Source organism: Thunnus albacares, chromosome 5 (assembly GCF_914725855.1).
Source record: "Thunnus albacares chromosome 5, fThuAlb1.1, whole genome shotgun sequence".
In the NCBI taxonomy this organism is placed as follows: Eukaryota; Metazoa; Chordata; class Actinopteri; order Scombriformes; family Scombridae; genus Thunnus; species Thunnus albacares.
Genome location: NC_058110.1, coordinates 35,166,501 through 35,190,674, shown reverse-complemented (window position 1 = coordinate 35,190,674; position 24,174 = coordinate 35,166,501). Strand labels below are relative to the sequence as shown.

Here is a 24,174-nt window from a genome sequence, read left to right as displayed (position 1 = left end):
CAAGTTTCTCTCTGTTTATGCAAGTGCTCTTGGGGGGGGGGGGGAAACATTAACAAACTTACGGATAAAAAAGTCAAGAGTTAGAAGCTCTTGAGTTATACAAGTGAAAAGCACTTTGAGAATTGACAATGCTTCATAGAAAAGAGAAGCCAAAGCCCAGACTGCTGTGAGTGTTCAGCACTCTTGGAAAATGTGCAACATTTTGGTATTCTGACACTTTCTAGTCAACACAAACACACTCACAGTTGGCAACATAATAAGGGGAGTGGTTCAGGATATTTAGAAATGTGTGACATCAGACAGTATACTCATTTCTCTCCGTCAGGCCTTGGCTGAAGCTCTGCACCAGTCTGATGAGGCCCCAGAATAAAAACCTCTTCTCATCACCAGTGAAATCAAAGTTCCGCTGACAGCAGCTGCCTCCGGGCTGTGTGTGCTGTCCTGGTACCACTTTAATGCCAACTGCAATTAAAGCAAACCACCATTTCCCCCACAGGAATGCATCATCAAAATGATTAAACACCAATGGCATACTGTACATGCAGTGTCATACACACACATAACAGAGACCAATAGATCAATGAATTGTACTTTAGTAAAGTGGATCTGTTTAAAGTTAAAATGTCTTATGTAGCATTTTTGTGTTTTAGTAGAAGTATTTTAGAGCAGTGGCAGCTAACAAAGTACATTTACTCAAGTACTATAGTTAATTACAATTTACTTGTGTATTTCTATCATGTATTCCTTTATTCTTCTACTGTACTACATTTCAATACATTTATTTGACACCTGCTTGCTGATTACATCCACCTCCCAGCACCTCTAAAGCTCACTAATTAACATCTCGTTTTTATAAATCCGTACAGAAATTGAAGTGTAAAAACAAATTGTGGCTTCACGAGGGGTTATATGCAGGAATATCTCCTATGTACTATTATATTACATACCATTATTTCTATTTATGTTTCTGCCATATGTGTATCAATCTGCAGCTGAAAATACACAATTTACTCCTGTTTAAGTGAATCTTTTTAGGAAATTGTTGTATCTGTTCTAGGAAATGACTGAGCCTCTTTGAAAAAAACGAAGCTATACATTTGTGACCTGTATTTGAGGCCCTGTTTACACTTGACATTAACATGTGTCTTGAGTGATCCAATCACAAGTGGGCCGCTCTAAGTACAGGTGTGAATATATCCAAGATGCATTGAGATTAGGCATGGGAATTGATAAGATTTTATTTATACCAATGACGTGATCGATTCTACTTATCGGTCCAATTTTTTTATCAATTCCCTTATTGATTCCTCATCAGTTTTATGTGTGAAAAAAGTAGATCTACACAGGTTTTCAACGTCAATGCAAATGTATTATTATCTCTGAGTCTGACAAGGTGCAGAAACAGAGTAGAATAAAGGCTTGAATGCTGCAGCAGACTGGAGCAGGTGATTCTATTCAGAGAAGGGATTGTTTGGAGACCAACCCCAAGTTTTGTCCAAGTCTGTTTTGTCAGCTAATAAACATTATCAGTGTCTGATAACCAATAAGGATGCAGTGCTGTTATTTATGGTTAGGCATTCTGATTAGGCTACCTCTGTCCATCCTTGGCCCTTAATATCTTAGTGTATTTTGATGTGCTTGTTAAACAGTAATGATGTTTTATGATTCGACAACACTGTGGTTAAGTTCTGGTTAGGTTTAGGCACAAAATCCACTTGGTTAGGTTTAGGGAAAGATCATATTTTGGGTTAAAATAATCACTTGCATGTCAAAATACAATGTGGTCCATGTTAAGACATGGTGGTCCATGTCAATGTATTCACATGCTTTCAAATACATGCATACATAAAGACAATTACAGCAGTAACCCCAACCACCGCGACCCAATTAAAACAATAAAACGTTACAAAAACCAAATACAATTTCAAAAGCTGTAAGCTCAGAACCACAACTTGATACGTGTTGTTATGCTTCAAGTCAGTGTAGTGTTACTCAACATATTAGTCACATTTTTAATTTTCATGTCTTCTAAGCATTTTGAAGCACCAGTTGTCACTCTCTTTGTTGTGTACAGTTACCATGGTTACAGATGTGTCCATGTGACTGTGCTCTCCAGTAATGCAACAGACTGACTCTCTTCAGAATGTTTGAACATAATGTTCTTGCTCATCCAGAATTAGCATTAGCATTAGCCCAGACATAATGTTACTGATGAATCAACCAGACCAGAGCCGAATGTTTAGGTTCTGTAAAGTCAAAAGCTTCCAGTCATTTACTGAGGCCACAACTGTTCTTGATTTAAAGTGGAACCAAACACAATGACGGGACATTTGTTCATCTATGCAGTTGTGTTAATAAGTGTAAAACTTTGGTTTATAAGGAGCACTTCTGTAGTAACAGAACACTGAAGTGAATATTCTGTCTGTTCTTTTGCAGCTCCATGTCTACAGTAATACAACAACATGTAGATATGATAACATTCATACTCAATCAGCAAAATGTCTCATCTGCCTGTGATTAAGTGCAATGTCAAGAGAGGTGTGGGATGTAATCAAGAAGCCAATGAAAGCCGTACTATCTAACTATAATATTTCTTTGTTCATTTTCTCTACTGCAAGTTTATTTCCTTTATTAACTTTGGGTCTATTGTTATTTGTTTCCATCATTCTGTTATTGATTTTTTTCCCATTTCTGTGTGTTTTAATGCATTTATATTCCTTGTGTAAAGCACTTTAGTTGACCTCAGTGTTTGAAAGGTGCTCTACAAATTAACATGTTTTATATGGAACAATTATACTTTCTTTGATGAATCAGGCAGCAGACTGAGACCAAACAATGAACTTGGAAATGTTTTTTTTTTTTTTTACAGGTAATAATCAGTTCTTTCATTGTTTCATAAACACAGAACAAAATAGCCCTGATGAGAAAAACTGTCCCCTTCATTGTTCACTTAATCTGCAGTGACTGAATCAGCAGCCTGTCACTCACATTCTCGTCCACTAGGAGTCACTGCTGGACTTTCCAACAACATGTGCCTGAGTTTAAAGGGCTGTCATCATGTGACTGCTGAATTGTGAGGTACTTTGAGTGAACATTCAGTTTTGGAGCACAGGGCTTTTTCTCCTGCAGGATTGTTGATTTCATGTCCAGCACAGTTGCCCCAAGAAGAAAGACACATGGCACCAAATGAGGAGCCCAAAATAAGTGTGGAGGAGTGTCATCATGAGTTTGACCTTCACATGGGAGGCCTGCAGACTGGTGATGTTACTGTTAATATTGTTAGAGTAGTGTTTCAGTAGTGTGTAATAATTACTAAGGAACTGTGTATATCACAGACTTCTCTGCTATGTCAGGATTTGAGGTGGGGACAAAATTACTACTGTGGCAGGAAGCTTTAAACTGAGTTGGCCCACTCTAGGATAGCTGGGATTTCTGTTCTTAGCCTGTGTGACGGCCAGATGACCTCAGGAGAGCTGATTAAACAGAACCCTGCTCTCCATGACTATAAACTGCCACACTGATAAATGTGAGCATTGCTCATTTTCCTGTGGACTTCCTGGATCACGCTGGAGCACCTTTAGTTGATTTTACTGTGGACTTCTATGACAAGTTTGATCAAGTTGAATTGTCTGTAATTACTTTATCCTTTCTTTTCATTCAGCGCCATCATCAGATCTAAACTTGACCAATACTTTTCTGCAGACTAACAACGTTCCCATCAGCCTCAACTGTACTTTCTGTTAAGTAGGGACGTTGATTCTCACATTTTTCACAGATCAAGCGGTCATGTGATCTACTCGATTCCACAATGAGTAATCGCACAGAGAGGAAATCCAATGATTAGATGACCCTGATTATAAGACTAAATACTTCCAATAAAGTAAAAAACATGTTTGTGTATTTTGTCCTTCACTTCCTCACAGTCTCTCCTGTCAGAGTCAGAGGCTGTCCAAATGATTTTCTCCTCATCATCTGTGACAGCTTCATTCTCGGCTGTTTGAGGATGATTCAACACTCGCTGTGTTTCTAATCTAAAACACACAAGAAATTGAAAGAAACTAACTTAACAAGCAACAGTAAGGCTACAAACAACCCATAATGCAAGACATAAGTTCAGTTGAAAAAGAAAGAATATCTGATGTTGTGAATAACATGTGCAGTAATTGTCTAGTCATCGAAAGTATAATATGTACAGTGGGGTCCAACAGTCTGAGACCACTATATCTTTTTTGTCCACACATGTGCACGCTCACTGTCCATCAATAAGGAATGGATATCAAAGAGTGAAAAAAAGATTTATCAGATTAGTAATTGATTAATATATTAATCAAACCCATCCCTAGTGTTTAGTGCTAATGTTAGCATGCTAACATCCTAAACTAAGATGGTGAACATGGTAAATGTTCTGGTGTGCTGATGTTTCGAGACTTGTTCATTGTATTCTGTATCAAACAGAGCTGAGAAGAGTTTAAAAACACTGGAGAGATAACAACATAATAACTCTGCAGTCTTCATATGCTTCTATGACGAAGGAACACTGGATTAAAGAAAAAAGCGCACTTATAAAAGACTAGATTAGGATTTTTACTGCAGAAATGCTGCCTGAATGAAGGGAGGGGTCCTCAGCACACCAAACACTGAGCAATCACTTTGCAAATATCCTTAGATCTTAAATCTTGGGAGTTCTTTGGAAATGTTTTTCTTTTTTGATAATCGTGGAATGTATGATAATTCAGTATCTTAACTACAGTCTGCTCCACCCAATAAATACATACATTCTGGCTTCACAGAAACTGTACTTTAACCCGCTGGACGGGAGCCAGGGTCGAGTTTAAACTGTTTTTCATATGAAACAAATATGACCCAACAGAATAAATACAGGTGTGTCTGTAACATCAGTCGGACTCTTCACTTGGACCTTCTAACATGCTCCGCTTCAGACTCAGCAGCACATTGTGTGAGTACACTCACTGGAATAATGTCCATTCAGAAATATTACAACTTTGATTCAATTAGATTTCTGCTTTGTAATATCTAACTGGAGTTTTAGAGTGTTGGATGGGACCATGATTTTAAATCTATCATTCATAGAACAGAGTAGGGTCAGACATACTGTACGACATGGTTGTGTTTTCAGTGAGGGGATAAACTCAAAGCCATAGCTGGTTAATTACATCCCATGTGGACAGGACTCTGACGTCAATGTTTTATCGACCTGTAATTGAGTTAATCCTTTTCTTTTATCTGTTGGTATTCTCTGACTGTCAAACAGGAAAATGTGAATATGGTGGTAAATGTCTGCAGCTGATGCTCAACGTAAAAGTCTGTCTGTTAAAGACAGCAGAGTCCCTTCGGCTCCTGTTGGTCAGATCTGACCTTCTGCTTCTCTTTTTACAATTATTATTAAAAACTAACAGACACAAAAACTCTTTCATCCCCTCAATCATCTCTCAACTGAAGTCTGTGAGGAAAAGCTGACCTGAGCACACAAACCTACTCAGGACTCTAATCTAAAGGAATCTAAGACACCTTCAAATGTCACATTATTTATATATTTATGTTGAAACTGTTACTCTGCTTTCAACTGTCAGATGTTTTTATATTCTTATGTTGTGTTGATGTGCTTTGTGTTTTTATCCTGTGTTGCACAGCAGCACAACCAACTGGCCATTGAGTACAATTAAAGTAAGCAATTGTTTGATTGATTTAAATATACTGACATGGCCTCCATAGTTTGAAATGTTTGTACTGAGGATCAGATTTGATTTGTTGTTTTACTTTTGGGTGAATTACCAAACTTAGTGAAATGACTTTAATTAGGTTGGTGAGAGATTTTTTTTTCTTACAAGCACAATTAAATGTGAAAGAAGTCAGGTTGTATAAACATAAAGGAACTCTGTGTTGATTGAAGTTGACATTAAGGTTATACTCATGGTTCAAATGATTAATGGTTACTGAATTAATTCATGTTTCAGCCTGTAATACACAGGATGCTGGATGGTTTTACATAAAAGCAAGAGAAAAAAACTGCTCTGATGTTTGACACTGATGTGTCTTTTTCAGTGCTGGCAGCAACCTGTTTGCTCACAACAGCAGGTAAATATCTGAGTCAATGCAGTATATATTTTTACATATGTACCTTTAGCACACTTCAACTAATCCCTTCATATGTGTACAATCTGTTAGTTGTATCCACAGAGAGAATTATCACCTGTGATGACGGCTACAGTGTCCAACACCTGAGATGTGGTATGACTGAACTACCTACACTACCAACACTACCTGCTCAGCACCAAACAGCAAACAGACACAGTTAGCTGTAGACTAGCTGGTGAACATAGTGGAGCATTTAGCAGCTAAAGAGCCAGATATTTCCCTCAGGAGTTGGTAGAGAGTAAAAACAGAGCTAAAAGAGAGTGAATATTGGACTTACATTCACCAGGTGGACAGAAACACGACTCCAAATGAATGATGATGTTGCTCTGTAACTGCTGGATGTGGATATAAGCAACTGTTTGCTAACAAGTTCAACATATCAACATATCATGGGGTCAAGAGCCAAGGGGGCACAAAACTACAATTACCTTAAAGTTCTAGGAGGGGCAGAACAAAAAATCTATTGATATACCAATACTGATGCAAGTAGAGAAAGTTAACATGGACTATAAGACTCATTGTAGTTTAATCTCTCTGATAATGTGTCTGTCCCTCTGTGATGTCACAGAGACCGGAGTGATCAGTGTGGAGGAAGCTCTGTATGGACGAGCAGACGCTGAGACCTGCAGCGAGGGAAAACCTCCAAACCAGCTGTCTAATACAAAGTGCTCCCAGCGCGGCACTGTGGACATCCTCAGGAAAAGGTACAAACCCAATAAAATCAGTATGTCTGCATGTGTGCTGAATGAAGGGGCTGCAGGAAATCAGGTCATTTTAATTTCATCTCCAACAAAACAAGACGTCATGTCCCTAAAGATCCCATGTGCTGATAACAAGTATGAAGTTATCATGTTAACATGCAGTTAACAGGAAACATACAGCAGTTAGCATGTTACAGCTGGCATAGTGACATGTTCAATATCGATTTTCCTGGTGTCACATTGTATATATAGCTAAGAACCAGGCAGTGCATTATTCAAATCTCCCACAATAAGGATGGGGGCATATGGGGTACATTGCAGCTGTTCTTGTACACAGTCCACGACTCAGAAAGCAGCTCTACATGCATCACCACCATGGGGAACATTAACTGAACATATCAGAATACTTCTTAACTCCAGAGGCAGACTGGCCTCAGGGTGAGACACAACAGTTCAATGTCCTCAATGCTGACTGTTTCCTGAGCTGTATACTGTCTACACCACGAATCACTGATATACACACAGAGCCCCGCTCTCTGCTTTTACCTGAGACTTCAGTCCTTTCTGCGCTGATGTGGGTAAAACCTTCCATTTCATGTGGAGGCCTATTTCCTGTCAGACGCCTCCTCTCCTGCCTCTTTTATTCAGTCTGTCGCTGTGATGATTGTATTTCCTTGGGCAGGTTTTCAATGAGGGATCTCTGGAAATATGTATGTTTGTATAGGGACAGGAGCAGTTCCATGACAGGGTGTAGTGGTTTGACAGATGGTAAAAAGTTACCATAAGATCGCTATTAACACAGAAAGTTTCAAAAAGCAATGACATATCTCATTCCTTCTTGTCATCCATGCAAATATTAATGCACATCATATATAAAACATCCTGATCATCAAACAAACAGTTGCTGAAATAGCCAAACGGTCAGACAAACAACCAAACAAAGCAGCTCACTGACGCTTAACATTAAACCCCCATCAGATCTCATTATAACTTAAATGTGATGTGATTTTGATATCAGTAAAATTGAATTTACAATATTTGAGTTCTTTTTGTTTGTTTTTCCCACAGGTGTGATGGCAAGAAGGTGTGTGAACTAAACACAAATGTCGTCCGTATTTCTGATCCCTGCAATGGCATCTTTAAATATTTAGAGACCAACTACACCTGCTTCCCAGCAAGTAAGTCTGGACAAGATTCAAGATTCAATAACTTAAATAATTGTTTGCGCAGCAGCGTTACAACACAGAACACACAGCACCAAACATGTTTTATTAAAATTTATAGCATCTGTGGACTTTTGTCCTCCCAAGTCAAAATTGACCCAGTTGCATGGTCGAAGGGAAGACAACAGGAGGATTAAAGAAAACTGTCTGCCTCCTATTTGTCAGGAAGCTCTCCATCCACTTTAATGCAGTAAAAGTGAAGCTGTGCTGTTTCAGCTTATCTAACAACATAGAATGATGTATGACATCAAACACCAAACTGAAATCAAGTAAAACTGCATCCTATTATCTTACTCACTTTGCTTGCTCACTGTTGAAGTTGTGAACATCAAAATAAGTTTGTATATGTTCAAAAATAATTCTCTCCATTACCTTTCCTAAAGCTCATAATAAATTTACGAGGCGTCTCTTTGTACCAGAAAATGGTACAGCTGAATTCTTTGAAGTGGATCTTCCATACCTGTAGAAAAATACATTTTCAATACTCAAGTTACTAATATGACAGACAGGAACAGCAATTAAATTGGCAACAATTCTAAGAAGTTTTAAATCTAAATTATTAGTCTGTCCTTGCATTTATTAAGCAGATACTCAACATCTGTAGTTTAATTTTAAATTTACACTTCTTATTCTTCATCATTAAATCCTTAGTTAGTATTTTTGGTAGTATTGTTACTCGCTTGCTGGATATTACTCCTCAAATTGTTTTCCTTAACATGGCAATAATCGTTAAAATAATTAGCAATTTGCACTGGTTTAGTCAAGGATTTCTCTTCCACCTCATGATATGCAAGATATGCGTCCCATCATGTAATTCACTAAACTCCACAACTGTTTCTTGTCATTCTTTACATATTTAATTTTATTTTCATAAAACAATTACTTTTTCTTTTTGTTTAATCTTGTTACATAATTCCGTAACTTCCTATAAATTTGCCAGTCAGACTCATCATTTGATCTGATAGCTACATTTTTTGCATGATCTCTTTGCTTCATCAGGTCCTTCAGTTTCTCCTCTATCCAGGGTGATCTCGACTTCCTGACTGTCTGCTCTCTAATCAGCGCTTGTTTCTCTGTTTCATTTGCATAAGTAACACATTAAAGACCTCAAGGGCAACATATTGATTATCCTTCTCTAGCACATATTCCCAACATATATTTTTAACATTATCTATAGATGACTCTTCACAGGATTCTTTCATTGATCTCCTGAATACTACTCTAGGTCCTGCTTCTGAGACCTTTGTCTTTCTTACAAGCACCACTAAATTATGATGACTTCACCCCACTGGGACTGATATTGCTTTTGAACATAAATGACCAGAATTTGTAAATACATGATCAATACATTTATGCACACTCTTGTTGGTTTATCCACCAGTTGTACTAATTACATGCATTAGTTAATTGTATCTTGTTTTTCCTCGCTTTTAATATGTGAGCACATACATGAGAGTATATGTTCTAACTGTAATACTGAAATTAAGTAATTAAGTTGTAGTTTGTTTTTCTCATAGTAATCGTCTTAATATTGTCCATAGAGGGTCTCGCACCAGTATTTTGCATCACGTTCTTCTTTAGCGAAAGAAGAAGAAGCAAGATGGCAAGAACTGGTGTTTGCTGCAGGAGACCACTGTTCACCTCCCGCTTCCAAACAAGCGTCTTTCTCTGTGAAAGACACCGTGGGTCGCCGTGGCTCAGATGTCCAAACTATGATCTTTCCCTAAACATAACCAAATGGTGCCTAAACCTGTGTGCCTAAACCTGACCATACCTTAACCACAGTATTGTCACACCATAAAACATTATTATATCATAAAATGGTCCTGTGGCTCATTCTTTTGGTTCCCATCCGTCCTCTAGAGGGCGCTGAAAACACTCATATAGGTCGTTTTTCGAGTCATTAGAAATAGACCTATTCTGTCATTTTGGTATGAGGATGTGTTGGATGTACAGTCTTGAGAGGAAAGGATGGGGGAGTAAACAGAAAATAGACAGTGGTTTGGAGAACTTCGGTGACTGATTAGCACTGGTATATTCTCGACTGGGCTAGCGTGTTAGCGATGAGCTCACCAGTTTAGTTTTGGGTATGTCAGCTGTGAACAGGCCTTCATAGTGTGTCGTCTAATCCGTCTCTTGTTACTTTGACAGTTCACCTTGTTGTATGTGAGCACTCTTTGGCACACCTTCAATGTGGTAAGATCACTCTCTTTTGCATATGGTTTTGTAAATATGGTGCATTAATAATGGAACAAACATCAGCAAAATTATATTTACATCACATTCCAACACTCTCAATCTCAATATTCAACTACATTTCTTTGGTCTCTGCCTGTCCAACTGTTCCTTGTGTTTCTGTCAGATGAAGGTCAGGTTTTATTTGTTTACGGTGCTGATTATGGACGCCGTGACCATACCACATGTTCTTACCAACGCTCACCTGCTCAGGTCCGAGATACCTACTGCTCCAATCCTGCGAGCAAAGTCGGTGAAAGGTACTGTTTGATTTTAACTTCAGGTTCAGGAAATCCAGACTGTGTATAAAGTTTAGAAGTGCATAGCAGTGAAAGATGTCTCTCAGATGACAGCTGAGCTTCAGTGCACATTCACGCCTGTTTTCACTCACGTCACTCTGCATCCACAGCTGTAACGGGAAAAACAGCTGCACTGTCAGAGCCAGCAACTCAGTGTTTGGGGACACCTGTGTAGGCATCAGCAAGTACCTGGAGGTGGCGTACATGTGTCAATGTGAGTATCAGAGGCTGATTATATTTATATGGTCCACATGTGGACAGGAAAGTTGCTCACAGTAGATGGATAGATACTTAAATACTTATCACAAAGGGCATAAATAAAGTATAGAAGTATACAGTTTAAAGTGGGACAAAACACTGCTGCCAAATTAAAAAAAAATCAGCCAATCACAACTTTTCATCACAACTTTTCAGCTCGATTAATGCAAAAGCTTTATTTTGTGACTTTTGTACTTGATGTTAATGATAATGATAATAAGTAATATTAATGATCTAACATGGATATATTATCTGTTTGTTTTGCAGATCCTGTGTGAACACATTGAAATTACAGTAATATCACAATATTCTTTCAAATGAATGACATTCGTAATCAATCAGCAAAATGTCCCATCAGTCTGTGATCAGAAGACAGAAGTGTTGGAGGTTCAAATTTAAAAGTAAAAACTTTTTCTTACTGCACTTATAACTGTATTATCTCTGGACCTGTTCTATATTTCTTTTGTTTCGTTTCATTAATTATACTGTTATTGATTTTATTTCCCATTTAATTGTGTTTTCACACATATCTGTGCTCATGCTGTAAACCACATTGAATTGCCTCCATGTGTTTGAAACATGATATATGAATAAAGTTGCTTTGCATAATTATACCAAAATATCAGTATAATTAGACAACCATGGAGACACTTTGATTTATGTTGATGATTTTAGTTTTTATCTGTAACTCAACCTGTCACCCCGTCTCTGTTTAACTTCTTAAACTCCATAAGGATGCTGGTGTCCTCAGCCGACTTTACTGTCTTTCAGAGGCTGCAGCTGGCTCAGTTTTAAAGCCAGTTGAAGATTCTGATATCATATGAAACTAAATGACCTAAAGCTTCCATTGGTACCACCCTTGTCATGCTGGCTTGTCGGGAAGGAGACTAAATAACGCTCCAAAGTTATGCTAAATTTTGGCAAGGGGAAAAACTGACATGGCCATTTTCAAAGGGGTCCCATGACCTCTGACCTCAGGAATGAATCTGAATGAAAATAGGTTCTATTGGTACCCGTGACTCTGCCCTTTACAGACATGAACACTTTATGCTAATCCCAATCAGTTTTCTCATGCAGTATAAATGCGTTATTTTCAACTATTCTAAAAAATGGTGTATTTGAATATTTCTGCGTACTGGGGTCCCTAAACAGTCTTGGACTTGTATAAAATTTTGGTCTGACTGGAAAGCTGAGACTGTTGTGGATTCAATGAGCCCAACTGTATTCATGTGTGATGATGTTAGTCCCCGTAGTAGCCATTTTATTATAGTGAAACCATTTTTTGAAACTTGACCTCACTGTATGAAATGACTTATTGTGACCTCGAGGATAATCAAAGCCTCATGAAACTTTACAACCACAAACTAGAGACCGAGAGCATTCAGAGGATGTTTGACTTTCCTAACTATATTTACAATAAGGGGGTTTCTGTGCAATTTCTAGAACAAAAGTGTTTGCAATCCAATCACTGAAAAATGTAATTCTTACAGAAATCTCCAAATGTCAAAGATTTTTGATACCAGAGCATGAATTTTTCTGTGGTTCCTCAAGGTCTTGGTGTCTTTATGTGGAATTTTATAGGGACTTTTGGCCATTTTTATCAATTCGTGAGTGGTTAAAAATGGTAAAATCTTGCACCAAATCTGTGTAACAAATGGTATCAACCCAAAACAACTTATGAGACACAACTGAGCATTGGAATGACCATCATATACTTCCATCATAATGTTCTAAGCCCTTATACTTTCAAAATTTGAATACAGATTTATGACTAGAAAAACATGACACAGTGCTGAACTGCATTTCAAATGAATCTTCAGGTTCACAACTTTCAGATGATGTATCACTACTTCTATGTGGCAGATAATATTGACCTGCTATCTCCACCTAAAGGTCCCTGTCCCCCCTAAAACAAAATGGGTCTATAGTAGGGAGGCAGTGGAAGAGGTTAAAGATGATCTTTGGCTGCAGTGTCATAATACACAATTTCACTTTGTGTGTTTTGCCCAGATGTTTTGCTTCATGCAACATTTCAAGGTTTCAGATTCCGGTCTTTGTGTTTTCTACCAACTGAATCTGTGATACAAGTAAATGTAGTTTAAAATTCTTAGTAAATCTTGTGGACAATGTTATTATTTCCAGTATTCCACTTTGTCTACATTAGTTATTAGAAAGGCTCAGGACAGCTGAAGACCTGTCAGGTGTTTCAGGTATGTTGGTTTTACAAAAGTTCATCCTGTTCATCCTGTTCCGTCAAACACACAAGAGGATTGATGTCAGAATTAACTCCCTGCCTGAGGTAACAATTGACGCCACACAAAGAACTGTTTCTTCGGAAAGAGAGAAGCTCAGATTTGATCAGTAAACTCAGGTTAATGATCACATCATAACCAGTAAAGCAGAAAGCTGCTGGTAGCTTTCCCAGCAGGATGCACTTTTTAAAAAACCTGAAATACCTGACAGGTGTCTTCAGCTGTCCCGAAACTCTCTGAAGAATTAAGTTTAAACTCTGTTACACATTCAGTGAAACAATCCATTGTGTGTCCATCCTGTGTGTGTCAGTGGGTTTGTGTTGGACAGTTTGACTGTTAGTCTTTTAAACAAAAAATAAAATAAAATAAAGAAAAAGCATTAACAATTAGAGAAGCAGGTTGCTGTAATTATATATTTTACTTGTTCTTATGTAGTTAAATGTGCTGATGGAAGCTGTTGGACTTCAGTGAAGGACACTGGAAGTCTCAGATCTTTCTTGTTTGTTCTTGTCTGCCAAATGACAACAAGAACATTTACATTTTGTCATTTGGCAAACAATTTACTCCAAAACTGAGGCAAGACAATCAAGCATTAGCATTTTAGTTACTGTAAGAAAGGACTGGAAGCAGACAAGTTTCTTTTATCAGCACACAGCTAGGCTGGTGGAATTAATCCAAATACACATGGAATAGCTGTAATAATGCATCACATACAACACCTGTGCAAACATTAAGGACATAAGTGCAAAAAGAAAAAACATATAGTAACCTACACAGCTACACATACAATATAATTAGACCAATTTTTGTGTATCTATCAACTGTACGGCTTTGGAGAAGAAGCTCCAGTTAAGGCGTTCAGTCCTTCCTCCTGTACCTTCTGCCAGAGGGGAGACGCTGAAACAGATGGTGAGCCGGGTGCAGACAGTCACCTGTGATCTTGATAGTTTGTGAGATGGTACGTTGTGTGTATATGGAGTCCAGTGTGGGGGAGTTTACAGCCTTTGATCTGTGATGCTGTGGTGATAATTTTATACATTAACTTTATTGTGTGCTTAGATGTGTTTCAGTAATGGATAGTGACAGGATGCTCTGATTGATGGCTGTGTTAAATTAGACCAGTAGACCTTTCCTGTCTCTGTGTTTTTTGAGTTGTCTCAGGAAGTAGAGTCTCTGTTAGTGTTGTGGTCTCATGTCAGGTTATTGCTGATGTGAGTGAATTTGAAGGAGTCAGTTATTGCAATAGGTTGGCTGTCGATGAAGATAGGTGTTTTCATTGATTGTTTTGCTCTGAAGTTGATGATCATTTCAGTGGTCTTTTTTCGTTCAGGACCAGGTCGTTTTCCCTGCACCAGTTGACTGACTCCAGCTTGTAGGCGTCTTCATTGTCTTTGGCGATCAGAAATCATTGGTGCATAAGAAATACTGTAAACAACAAGACATACGTGCAACAATCAACAAAGTGCTAAAAGGTTAAAGGGGCTCAAGTGTTTGTGTCTCTTGAATATACTGAGGGACTCAGCAGACTCACTAATGTCAGAAAACTTTATGTGGATTTATGAAGTGTCTTGCCCTCCCTGAAAGCTTGTGAGCTGTTGGACTGATGATGTTTTCTTTTCATCACAAACTATTTAAAACAGGTTTAGTTTCCTCTTCCACTCTCTGACAAGGAACACAGTCTGTTTTTTCATTGGTCGCTTATTTTGCATATAAACAGACAGTTGTTGCCCCAACAGAGTAAATTGCAGATTTTCCCTCTTTTAACTCTTCACCTAAAGACGTTTCCTCTGAAAGATGCTTCGTTTCAGACTCAGCAGCTCTCTGTGTGAGTACACACCTGACTGAACACACACATCTTTATTCTGTGGCTTTATTTAACATCAAAGTGTTATAAAGTTCCTGCTTTATTGCTGAAAATCAGTTTTATTATGTTTAATTGGATTGAATAAAACAGTACATATAAAAACAGTCAGATAAAAGATAAAATGCCAAATCTTAACTGATGTGAGTACATTTTCTTTGTTTCATGCCTTTTTTTCTGTGGTTGTATTTCTACTTAAACTGTACATTACATTACATTAAATACATTACATGTTCAAAAAGTCAGTACAACTTTCTACTATGTCACTCTTTATAAAGGGATGTTGTAACAAATAGTTTCATTAATAGTTAATTAATATTTTACTAATACTTTATAGATCAATTATAAACCATGAAAAAGTGCAACTTTTGGACTGCAAGGTTGACAAAAATCTGTTGAGTCATTAACAGTCAAGTTATTAATAAAGAGTCTAATAAAGCATGCAAGTCTGCATTTACCAATGTGAATTAGTAAATATTAGTGAATATTAGTAAGTCATGTGCCTTTATGAATGTTAATAATTCAGAATTCTTACAATAATTCAATAAAACAACCTTCAGTTGTAAAAGTTAATAAGTTGTTAATAAGTGAGCCAAAAAGACAAAGCTGGAGAAACACCAACAACAACCTGGCAACACAAAAGTCTTATTACTGATTTACCATTTATCTTTTAAGCATTATTAAATTATTAACTATTAATAAAGCCATTAGTTACAACATTAAAACGGTTTACCTGTGTAAACATCTATGTTCTGTAGATCTGAATACATTTGTTCAAAGGTTTAAAGGTAGAATTACTGCAAGCTGAATGTTTTCATTAATTCACAGTTATGCTGGATTTAAAAAGACCTGAAGAAATAAATTAACTTACATTGAAAAAAAATCCATTTTCAGTTTGAATGTAACAGTGATGTTTGTCTTTCAGTGCTGGCAGCGGCGTGTTTGCTAGTGAAAACAGGTAAATGTTTGAAACTGTTCTACAGTGTTACACATACTTTTACATCACGTGTCTTTGTGTTAAGTTATAATTCCATCCTGATCCATGATTCTCATTTTTACCAATAATCAAGCTTATTTCAAATGAACTAAAACCACATTTAAACACATTTTCAGTCCTGTCATTTTTTTCCTGTTTTTCCTCTTCATCTTCTCAACCTTCTCACAAAACAAACCCAACTTTTATTATTTGATCTTCACCTCCATCATTCTGTATTTATAATACAATCAAACAGAAAACCAGGATACCAGGAAACTACACATGGTACTGTAATGGGAAATTGCTGATCACTCAATAAACACACAAAGAGAGCATTGTCAGGTTATGAAATAATGTAATCAAATAATACAATCAGAAGTATAATGCATCATAGTTCTGGAGACAAAGATACCACCTAGCTATCTTTTCTTTGTCTGAAAGGTTAACCAGTCCCTTAAATACTGCTCGTACAGAATTTAAGACATCTGTTTACTAACCTTACAGGTCAGCAACCGACCATCAACTAACCTAGGAACAGTCTTTCTTCACGACCATATATGACAGTACATAAGCATGCACCAAGTAGCATCACAAAATAACATTACTACTATATTAAATTAAGGACAAACCACACTATCCTCTAAAGCTGATCAGTTTTACACATAAACATCTACATAACTACAGTTTATCTTATCACTGGCTCAGGTAAAGGTATAACAGAATAAACTTAACTGTTAGACACACAACTGCCGCATCTTACACAGCAAAGAACTAAGTTTAGAATAGACATGGCACAGAAGAATTTAGAACATGTGTGAAACACAAACTAACACTAAACTGAACTTAAACACTGTCTGAAACATGTATGATATATTGAAGAAATACATCAAATGATAACCTGTTATTCAGTTTTCTTTTACAGTACTTGAAATAAATAAACAGAACACTGAAGTCAAGCTTGCAGCAGCTTGTTTCAGTCATGTGTAGCATCAGTGGTTCCTTCACAACTGACAAGCAACATCCAATCATATTCATGCAGGTGAACAGCATGACCAGTCTCACTGTTAAAGGACGGCTTCACAGTATTTCCATTCTGTCTTAAAGCAACAGTCAGGAGCCCAAATGAACAGTGAAACCTGGTTTTCTTGCTGTAATGATTCCTCCTGTTCATACTGACCATTAGAAGATCCTTTCATAATGCACTTACAATGGAAGTGATGATGGAAAAAATACACAGTCTTCCTTCTGTGCAACGTGCGTCTGTGTCTTTTTGGTGCCAAAGTCTATTATTTAGCTGAAATTTTATATTTGTGTTCATCAAGGAGGGATTTGCTTGTTCGTCACTTCCCTCATTTTGTCTCACATCCTCGGAAACATCAAGACAAACCTGCTGTAGCTCCACTTTTAGAATATTAATACCAGCATTTTCATTATTATTTGTTTCTGCTCTTTTGGGTTTTTATTTGACAGCTATTTATTTAACAAATACTCATTATAAACCAAACTTTCCATTTCAGGCCTTTCTAGAGCACAGCCTGTCTTCCCCCCCACCGCTGTGTCCACAGAGAGAGTCGTCACCTGTGATGGCTTTCACAACGTCCAGCGCCTGAGCTGTGGTACGACTGAAAAACTCAAACACATTTTTACAAATGTTGTTTTCTTAAGGCTTATTCTGATATAGTCATTCTAGCAGCATGGTGCTATGTCCTTTAAGTCTTTGCTTTCTGACTGATTTTTCCTTCTGTTTGTGTCACTTATGTGTCCCCCTGTGATGTCACAGAGACCGGAGTGATCAGCGTGCAGGCGGCTCTGTATGGACGAGCAGATGCCGAGACCTGCAGCGAGGGCAGACCTCCAAACCAGCTTGCTAATACAGAGTGCTCTCTGCACGGCACTCTGAACGTCCTCAAGAGAAGGTACAAACTCAATTAATATATTCCACATACTGTATCATGCAATTATATTATTCTAATATTATTTTTAGGAGTCATCAGACCACTCATACTATTGTTATGACACATGTGGGTAAGGCTGATGCAAGGAAAGGGACATTTGTAATTTGTGATTTTATTACCTACCTGAATAAAATGGACTTGACTACTAAATAACAATAAAATAATAAAAAGATTAAAAAAGCAATAATGGTAATTAAAGCTGCAAGCACTCTGGCCCGTCGGGATCAGATCATTTTGCTTTTTAAAAATGAGGGACATTTCTTACAAGTGCGGTGTGCTTTTATTTTGAAAGATTGATTGACAGGATGAGATTTTTCTGCAGGGTGAGACATGTCTGTCTTGCTCACACCTGTGTCATCAAAATCATGCAAGTTTTGGGCCCATTCACTTGAATTTCAATTAGTAAATTGAAAACTCTTGATGAGTTTGTGTGTAAAACAAATTAATTTCCTAATTTTCATCAAGTCTATTTTTAGAAAAGTAAAGACTTTTAACCCACATGACCTGGTCAAAGTTTGATTGACATGTGTAGTGTCAGGTGTGTAGAGACAATAAGTAACTGCAGCTGGACACAGAAAAATACTCATATATTTGAATGGAGAGTGTGAGCGAACCGCTAGGTGCTCGGGCCCTAATAAAGGAAAAACTGCAGTACAGAGCTACAAATTTTAGTTTTGATGGTATTTTTTATCACTAAACTGTCACCCTCACTCCATTTTTCCCTTCCCCTCATAGGTCATCCCCACTACTGAATTATACATATAAGACCTATAATTATTGTAAAATAAATGATAATAACACCAAACTTCATACAAAGTTTGTATATAATGTACTGTATGTATATAGGCCTTTCTGCCGTATCCTACAAAAATGAGTTGCATTCAACCCCCACACCAGTGGCAGCTGGTGACTCAACAAATTGGGGAGGACAGGAGGACATTAAACTATATCATTGTCCCCCACCTGATGAAATCAGAGGGGTGGGGGGCAATTTTATATGCCAATAAAACAATTTGCTTTTAAAAACAAAAACCCTTGAGTGGTGTAAAGGCTGCTTCTTTAAAGACATTTAGCATATAGAGCTCATTTTAGCCGTGGATGTCAGCAGGGGTGTCAGCATATGATTTGTAGGTCTTGATGAGACAAATAATTGAGTTTTGGTTCGATCTCTCTACGACATTCCTACGGGCCGTGACAGCCATATTAGTTACATAGATGGTGCTATAGAGCACATTTTGGCACTTTGGGGGATAGTTTTTACATTTTATCAAATTTTTCACCAGACCCGATGTGCGTGCCAAATTTGGTGAGTTTTTGAGCATGTTTAGGGGGTCAAATTAAGGGTGTAATAATAAAGAAAGAAGAAGGAGAAGAAAAAAGAAACAAACACACAAAATACAACAGGGTCTACTGTTTTACAGTAGTCCTCTGCCTTTAGGGCTCGGTCCCTGATAAAACAGATGAGATATGTTGGAAATAAAACTGTGTGCTAGCATTATGGAAGGCTTTTAAAAAATGTCTGAGAAGTGATTTTCAGAAAAAGCCTGGTCACCTTCAGATGACCAGATTTAAAGTCGAAAGCTCTGGATGTCGCTGCCTGAAGGTTTGACAGAACCAGAACCAGAACTCAGACTTGTATTCTTTTTGTTCTCCCTGCAGATGTGATGGCAAGAGGGTTTGTGAACTAAACATAAACGTGGTTCGTACCTCTGATCCCTGCCATGGCATCTATAAATACCTGGACACCACCTTCGCCTGCTTCCCAGCAAGTCAGTTACATTTCTGCTTCTGACTCAATGTGAATCAAAGATGCGACTATGTTTTTATCACGTGATTCATGTTTACTTTCACAGTCCGAAGTGTCGCATGTGAGAGCTCTGTGGCACAGCTGCAGTGTGGTAAGATCACACAGTCTCATTAGTTTCATGTATGATGGATTCATGTAACAAGCAGACTTATAGTTTCTTCATCTGAATTTATTCCTTTTCCTTCTCTTTCTGTCAGATGAAGGGCAGGTTTTATTTGTCTATGGAGCTGATTATGGACGCCGTGATCAGACCACATGCTCTTACCGACGACCTGCCTCTCAGATCCAAAATGTCCTCTGTTCAAAACCCACAAGCAAAGTTGCTGAAAGGTACATTTCATAGTCTTTGCTGAACAAGGGAGTTAGATACTCAGTTTCATACAGTTTCACTCACGTCACTCTGCATCCACAGCTGTAACGGGAAAAGCAGCTGTGCTGTCAAAGCCAGTAACTCAGTGTTTGGAGACCCCTGTAGAGGCACCTACAAGTACCTGGAGGTGGCTTACAGATGTCAATGTGAGTGACTGAAAATAATCTGCCTCATGGAGTTTACAAAGTGAGGAAAAGGCCAAAATACTACAGTCAGTCTGTGTCAGCTGTGCCAGTAATGTCTCAAATTCAATTCAAGATCCACTTACTAGCTCTTTCAGGACTTTCATCCTCACCAACTCATGGTCTTTATCAGTGGATGGAGTTTGCTTAGTTGTCATGGAGATGGCGCAGTCATGTGACCTAAGTATGGAACCATGGTCACACGGTGACAAGTGCACTATTGTCATGACAACTGCTGCTGATGACGAACATGAGATATGGTTCAAAGCTCCGGAAGAAGTTAGTAAGCGACTTGTATCAAACGATGTTTCATGTTTAAGAATGAACTTTCACTCTCAGCAGGTGAGTTTAAATCCAGCTGTTTTTATTCCCGTTTTCAATTAGCAGTTAAAAATCTGAGTGAAAACGCAGAAGATTAAACAAAATCCATAAATTATGCCAATATAATCATGTAAACAGACTGAGTGAATAAATGATGACGCCCATGAATCATGTGACTTAAACGTCACTGAAGAGCTGAAAACATCAGATCTGTGTGGAGCGATGATGAGGAGACTGTAACCTTCCTCACATCAATACATGAAACTAACAGAAACGTCATATTTCCATCATGTTCTCCATCGTTTGAGCTTTGACTGATGCTCTGGAAACAAGCATTAACTTGAATTTTGTTTTGTTGATTTTCTGTAAATTGGGTTAAAGTTAACTCTGCATTTGGATGGAAACGTCGCACATCTAAAATGCTGGTTTATGAAAAGTCGTCCTGCAGTAATGGAACATTTCTGTGCTCTCAGTAACTTCACTCATCAGCCTAAAGTCGATATTTCATTTGTTCTTTTTCAGATCCTGCGTTTCATCCAAATAACTGACATCACTAAGAAATCTCAACATACATGAGACAGAAGTAATCAAGAAACCGATGAAACAGCTTCAAATCTTATTCCAGCTTCACCATGTGGCCAAAAGTGTGTGGACACCTGAACATTGGTGACATCTCATACCAGACCAGTCACGTTGTCATGTTGAAAAAGGACCAAACTGTTGCCTCAAAGCTGGAAGTGCAGTATTGTCTGAATATTACGGTACTCTGTAGCATTAAGATTTCCCTTCATTGGAACTGAAAGAACAAACCATAAAAACAGCCAAAGACCAAAAGTACACACGCCTGTCCACATACTTTTGGCCATACAGTGTATCTGAGAAATTGAATCATCCAAATGAAAAATCATTGATTGATTAGTTTTCTCTACTGCAGTTTTATTTCCTTTTCTGTTTACACACACACACACACACACACACACACACACACTTTGTTATTAGGTTAAAAGGATCAGGTTAAAATAATATAAAATATATATAATAAAAAAAGTTTCTTGTCTTAACAAGAAACTGAGCAAATATTCTTTTGGTGGTGGCAGCGACTTGCTGCCGTACTGAGCAAACTGAAATGAGATCATCTCAGTCTCCAGATGTTTTATTGGGTTTACAACAGCTGCACCACACATGAGCACATTCAGGACCTTCATCGTTAATGTTCACTACAAATCATCAAAATAAATAAATGAAGAAACACAAAAATAATGACCTACTACTATGATGTGGTATCATATGACCTGCTACAAACTGCTTTTGTTGACACCGATGATATATTATGATCTCTGTCATACTATATATGATACAGTATGACATCATATATCAGATGGAATATGTGAGTCTTGTGTTTGTGTGTATTTTTATCACAGAAAAACTTTTCCAAACACATTGATCAACTGTTAACTTTTTATTGAACAGGAAAAAGTCTCTATGTTCCTTTTGGTCGTCGATGACTGATCCTCCAAGACAAAATATATAATTTTCACAAGAAACGATATAAAATGCTTTTTCTTTTTAAATAAATCCTCACATTCCACATTGGAGACTCTGTGTGTTTTCATTTAGCCACTGTTTGATTGACAGTTCTGAACAAAAGATTTTAAGTATTACAATTCTGTCCAGGAATAAAGGTCATACAAATAACCACAGATCCAAACAATCTCACTATTATTAACAAGGACTTTTATCTTTGTGCAATCTTCACAATATTTCTGCCAAAATGGCACATTGAAAAAACTGCTTGGAAACTCATGTAAAGAACTCCAGCTGCACTCCGCTTTCTTGACGATTTCAGTAATACAACATTCTTTAAATTAAGTCACTTAACTCTAACATTTGTGTTTTTATCTTTAAATAAAAATGTACACATTGGAAATATTTCCCTTAAACCTGATCAGACCACACTGCAGAATATCTGGAATCCATTAACATGTTACAAAGCATGCATTTTGTTCTTCATAGTAAATTAATTTTCTTAAAGATGTGTGGTCGACATGACATCATCTTCCTCCTCCTCTTCCTCACTCTGTCTGTACGTATCAACTAAATAAAATATGTTATTTTCGGTTCACAAATATGAAGTTTCGCTAAAAGCAGTTCACTCATAATCCAGTGTCTGTACTGAGCTAGTTTACAGTGTTAAAAACAAAGTCATAAATATATCACTATATAATTGCAATAACAATATATATCATTTAAAAAACAATTTAAAATACAGGACAAACAACTGGTTCAACTTTTGGCTGAAATAGTTAATTCTGTCATCAGCAAAGAAACATACTGCAGGTCACTTTCTATTTACATTTTCTCAAAATGACAGAGGCCAGTTGATGCCTGTTCATTCTCTAAGCTTACACATACACACTTACATTTTAGCATTGTCTTTCTATGACACTGACCCCACAAGTAAAACATTAGTTTACAAATCTAAAACCAGGAAGAATTTGATCCTTAGGTTCCCCATTTTCCAAAGTTTTGTTTCCCTCAAAGTGTTTTCAGTTTATAAAATAAGATCTGTGTTCCCATCAAACCAAATATTTGTCACTTTTTGTTGTAAACCATAAAGAATAACTATTATTAGTTATTAGTGGAGCTGTATTAGGTTTTTACTTTGTTTTATTTGTTGCATAATTGTGTTTCTTTATGAAATATATCTAATTGGTATTAAATTGCAGAATCTGCTGTGGGAAATCTTAAGAATCACAAACTTCCAGATTGATCTAAAAGTCTTATGGCTGCATCACATCATCATCATCATCATAGGTCTGTCATGGAGGTTCACCACAGACATGATGCAAAAGTCTCCAATGAAGGTTTTTATCTATGAACTGTTGGTCATAAATAGTGTTCAGAAATGAAAAGATTCTGTTCAGTTGACTTAAACGAGCTGGCAGGCAGATAGGAAGCAACTGTAACCTCGCCAGATGTTAGCTACTGTTGTAGATGTTAGCTAGCACATTAAGCTGATGCCATGTGAAGAGAAAATCAATCAGATGGATCTGTGGATCAATCTGAGGACCTTCAATATGGCTCTCAGGAGGAGTTTTATCTACAGTAGTACGTTTTAACACATCTGTAGTCTGAGACGAGAAATGTTGCTTTTTTGTTGCTTTAGTGAGAAACATATAATTTGTATGTTTTATATCTCTGTTCTAGTGTTTGTATTTATTTTAACCATGTGGAGGACCCCCCCCCCCCCCCTTAGAACAGTCCATCAGTCCAGCTGTATGGTTTACAGATGTGGATCTCGTAGTGAACAGTCTGTCCATTCATGTGTGTTACAGTCTTGATAATCAGCAGTCCCTCTTTACGTTTTGTAGATCTGATGGTTTCCTCCTGCGGCGCTGGGAGGAAGTGCAGCGCTGGCTCCCGTCTGAACATCCACAAATCCCATCCTCTGCCTCCTCTTCCTCTGCTCCGTCATCTGCAGCGAAACATGAAGGACAGTAAGCCCACACCCAGCAGTCAAAGGTCAACGTCAGGAAAAAACTTTCCTTCAGTCTCTTTAATGTTTCCTGTATCCTCAC

General features: G+C 37.6%; 3 protein-coding genes across 4 annotated transcripts in view; 2 read left to right on the top strand and 1 right to left on the bottom strand.

Moving 5' to 3' along the window:
• Positions 1-4,848: 4,848 nt before the first annotated feature.
• LOC122981801 (L-rhamnose-binding lectin SML-like) lies at positions 4,849-12,115 on the top strand. 2 transcript variants are annotated; one of them, XM_044350579.1, is made up of 9 exons: positions 4,849-4,957; positions 6,064-6,096; positions 6,187-6,249; positions 6,725-6,860; positions 7,926-8,035; positions 10,232-10,276; positions 10,443-10,575; positions 10,725-10,828; positions 11,140-12,115. In XM_044350579.1, exons 1-9 carry the CDS (start codon positions 4,927-4,929, stop codon positions 11,148-11,150), a joined length of 666 nt encoding a protein of 221 aa, XP_044206514.1. In that variant the 5' UTR covers positions 4,849-4,926; the 3' UTR covers positions 11,151-12,115. The 2 variants fall into 2 exon arrangements, with proteins under 2 accessions (XP_044206514.1, XP_044206513.1); XM_044350578.1 differs by having other exon boundaries at positions 6,064-6,249.
• A 2,763-nt stretch (positions 12,116-14,878) lies between these two features.
• On the top strand, positions 14,879-23,849 carry LOC122981820 (L-rhamnose-binding lectin SML-like). Its single transcript, XM_044350608.1, has 9 exons — positions 14,879-14,949; positions 15,911-15,943; positions 17,479-17,577; positions 17,742-17,877; positions 19,576-19,685; positions 19,770-19,814; positions 19,921-20,053; positions 20,136-20,239; positions 21,119-23,849. Exons 1-9 carry the CDS (start codon positions 14,919-14,921, stop codon positions 21,142-21,144), a joined length of 717 nt encoding a protein of 238 aa, XP_044206543.1. The 5' UTR covers positions 14,879-14,918; the 3' UTR covers positions 21,145-23,849.
• The window catches only part of itpr3 (inositol 1,4,5-trisphosphate receptor, type 3), a 79,331-nt gene continuing 78,972 nt past the window's right edge, over positions 23,816-24,174 (bottom strand). Inside the window, exon 60 of the mRNA XM_044350412.1 lies at positions 23,816-24,071. Coding sequence (XP_044206347.1) covers positions 23,955-24,071 — 117 coding nt within the window. The 3' untranslated portion in view covers positions 23,816-23,954. The remainder of the gene's footprint in view (positions 24,072-24,174) is intronic.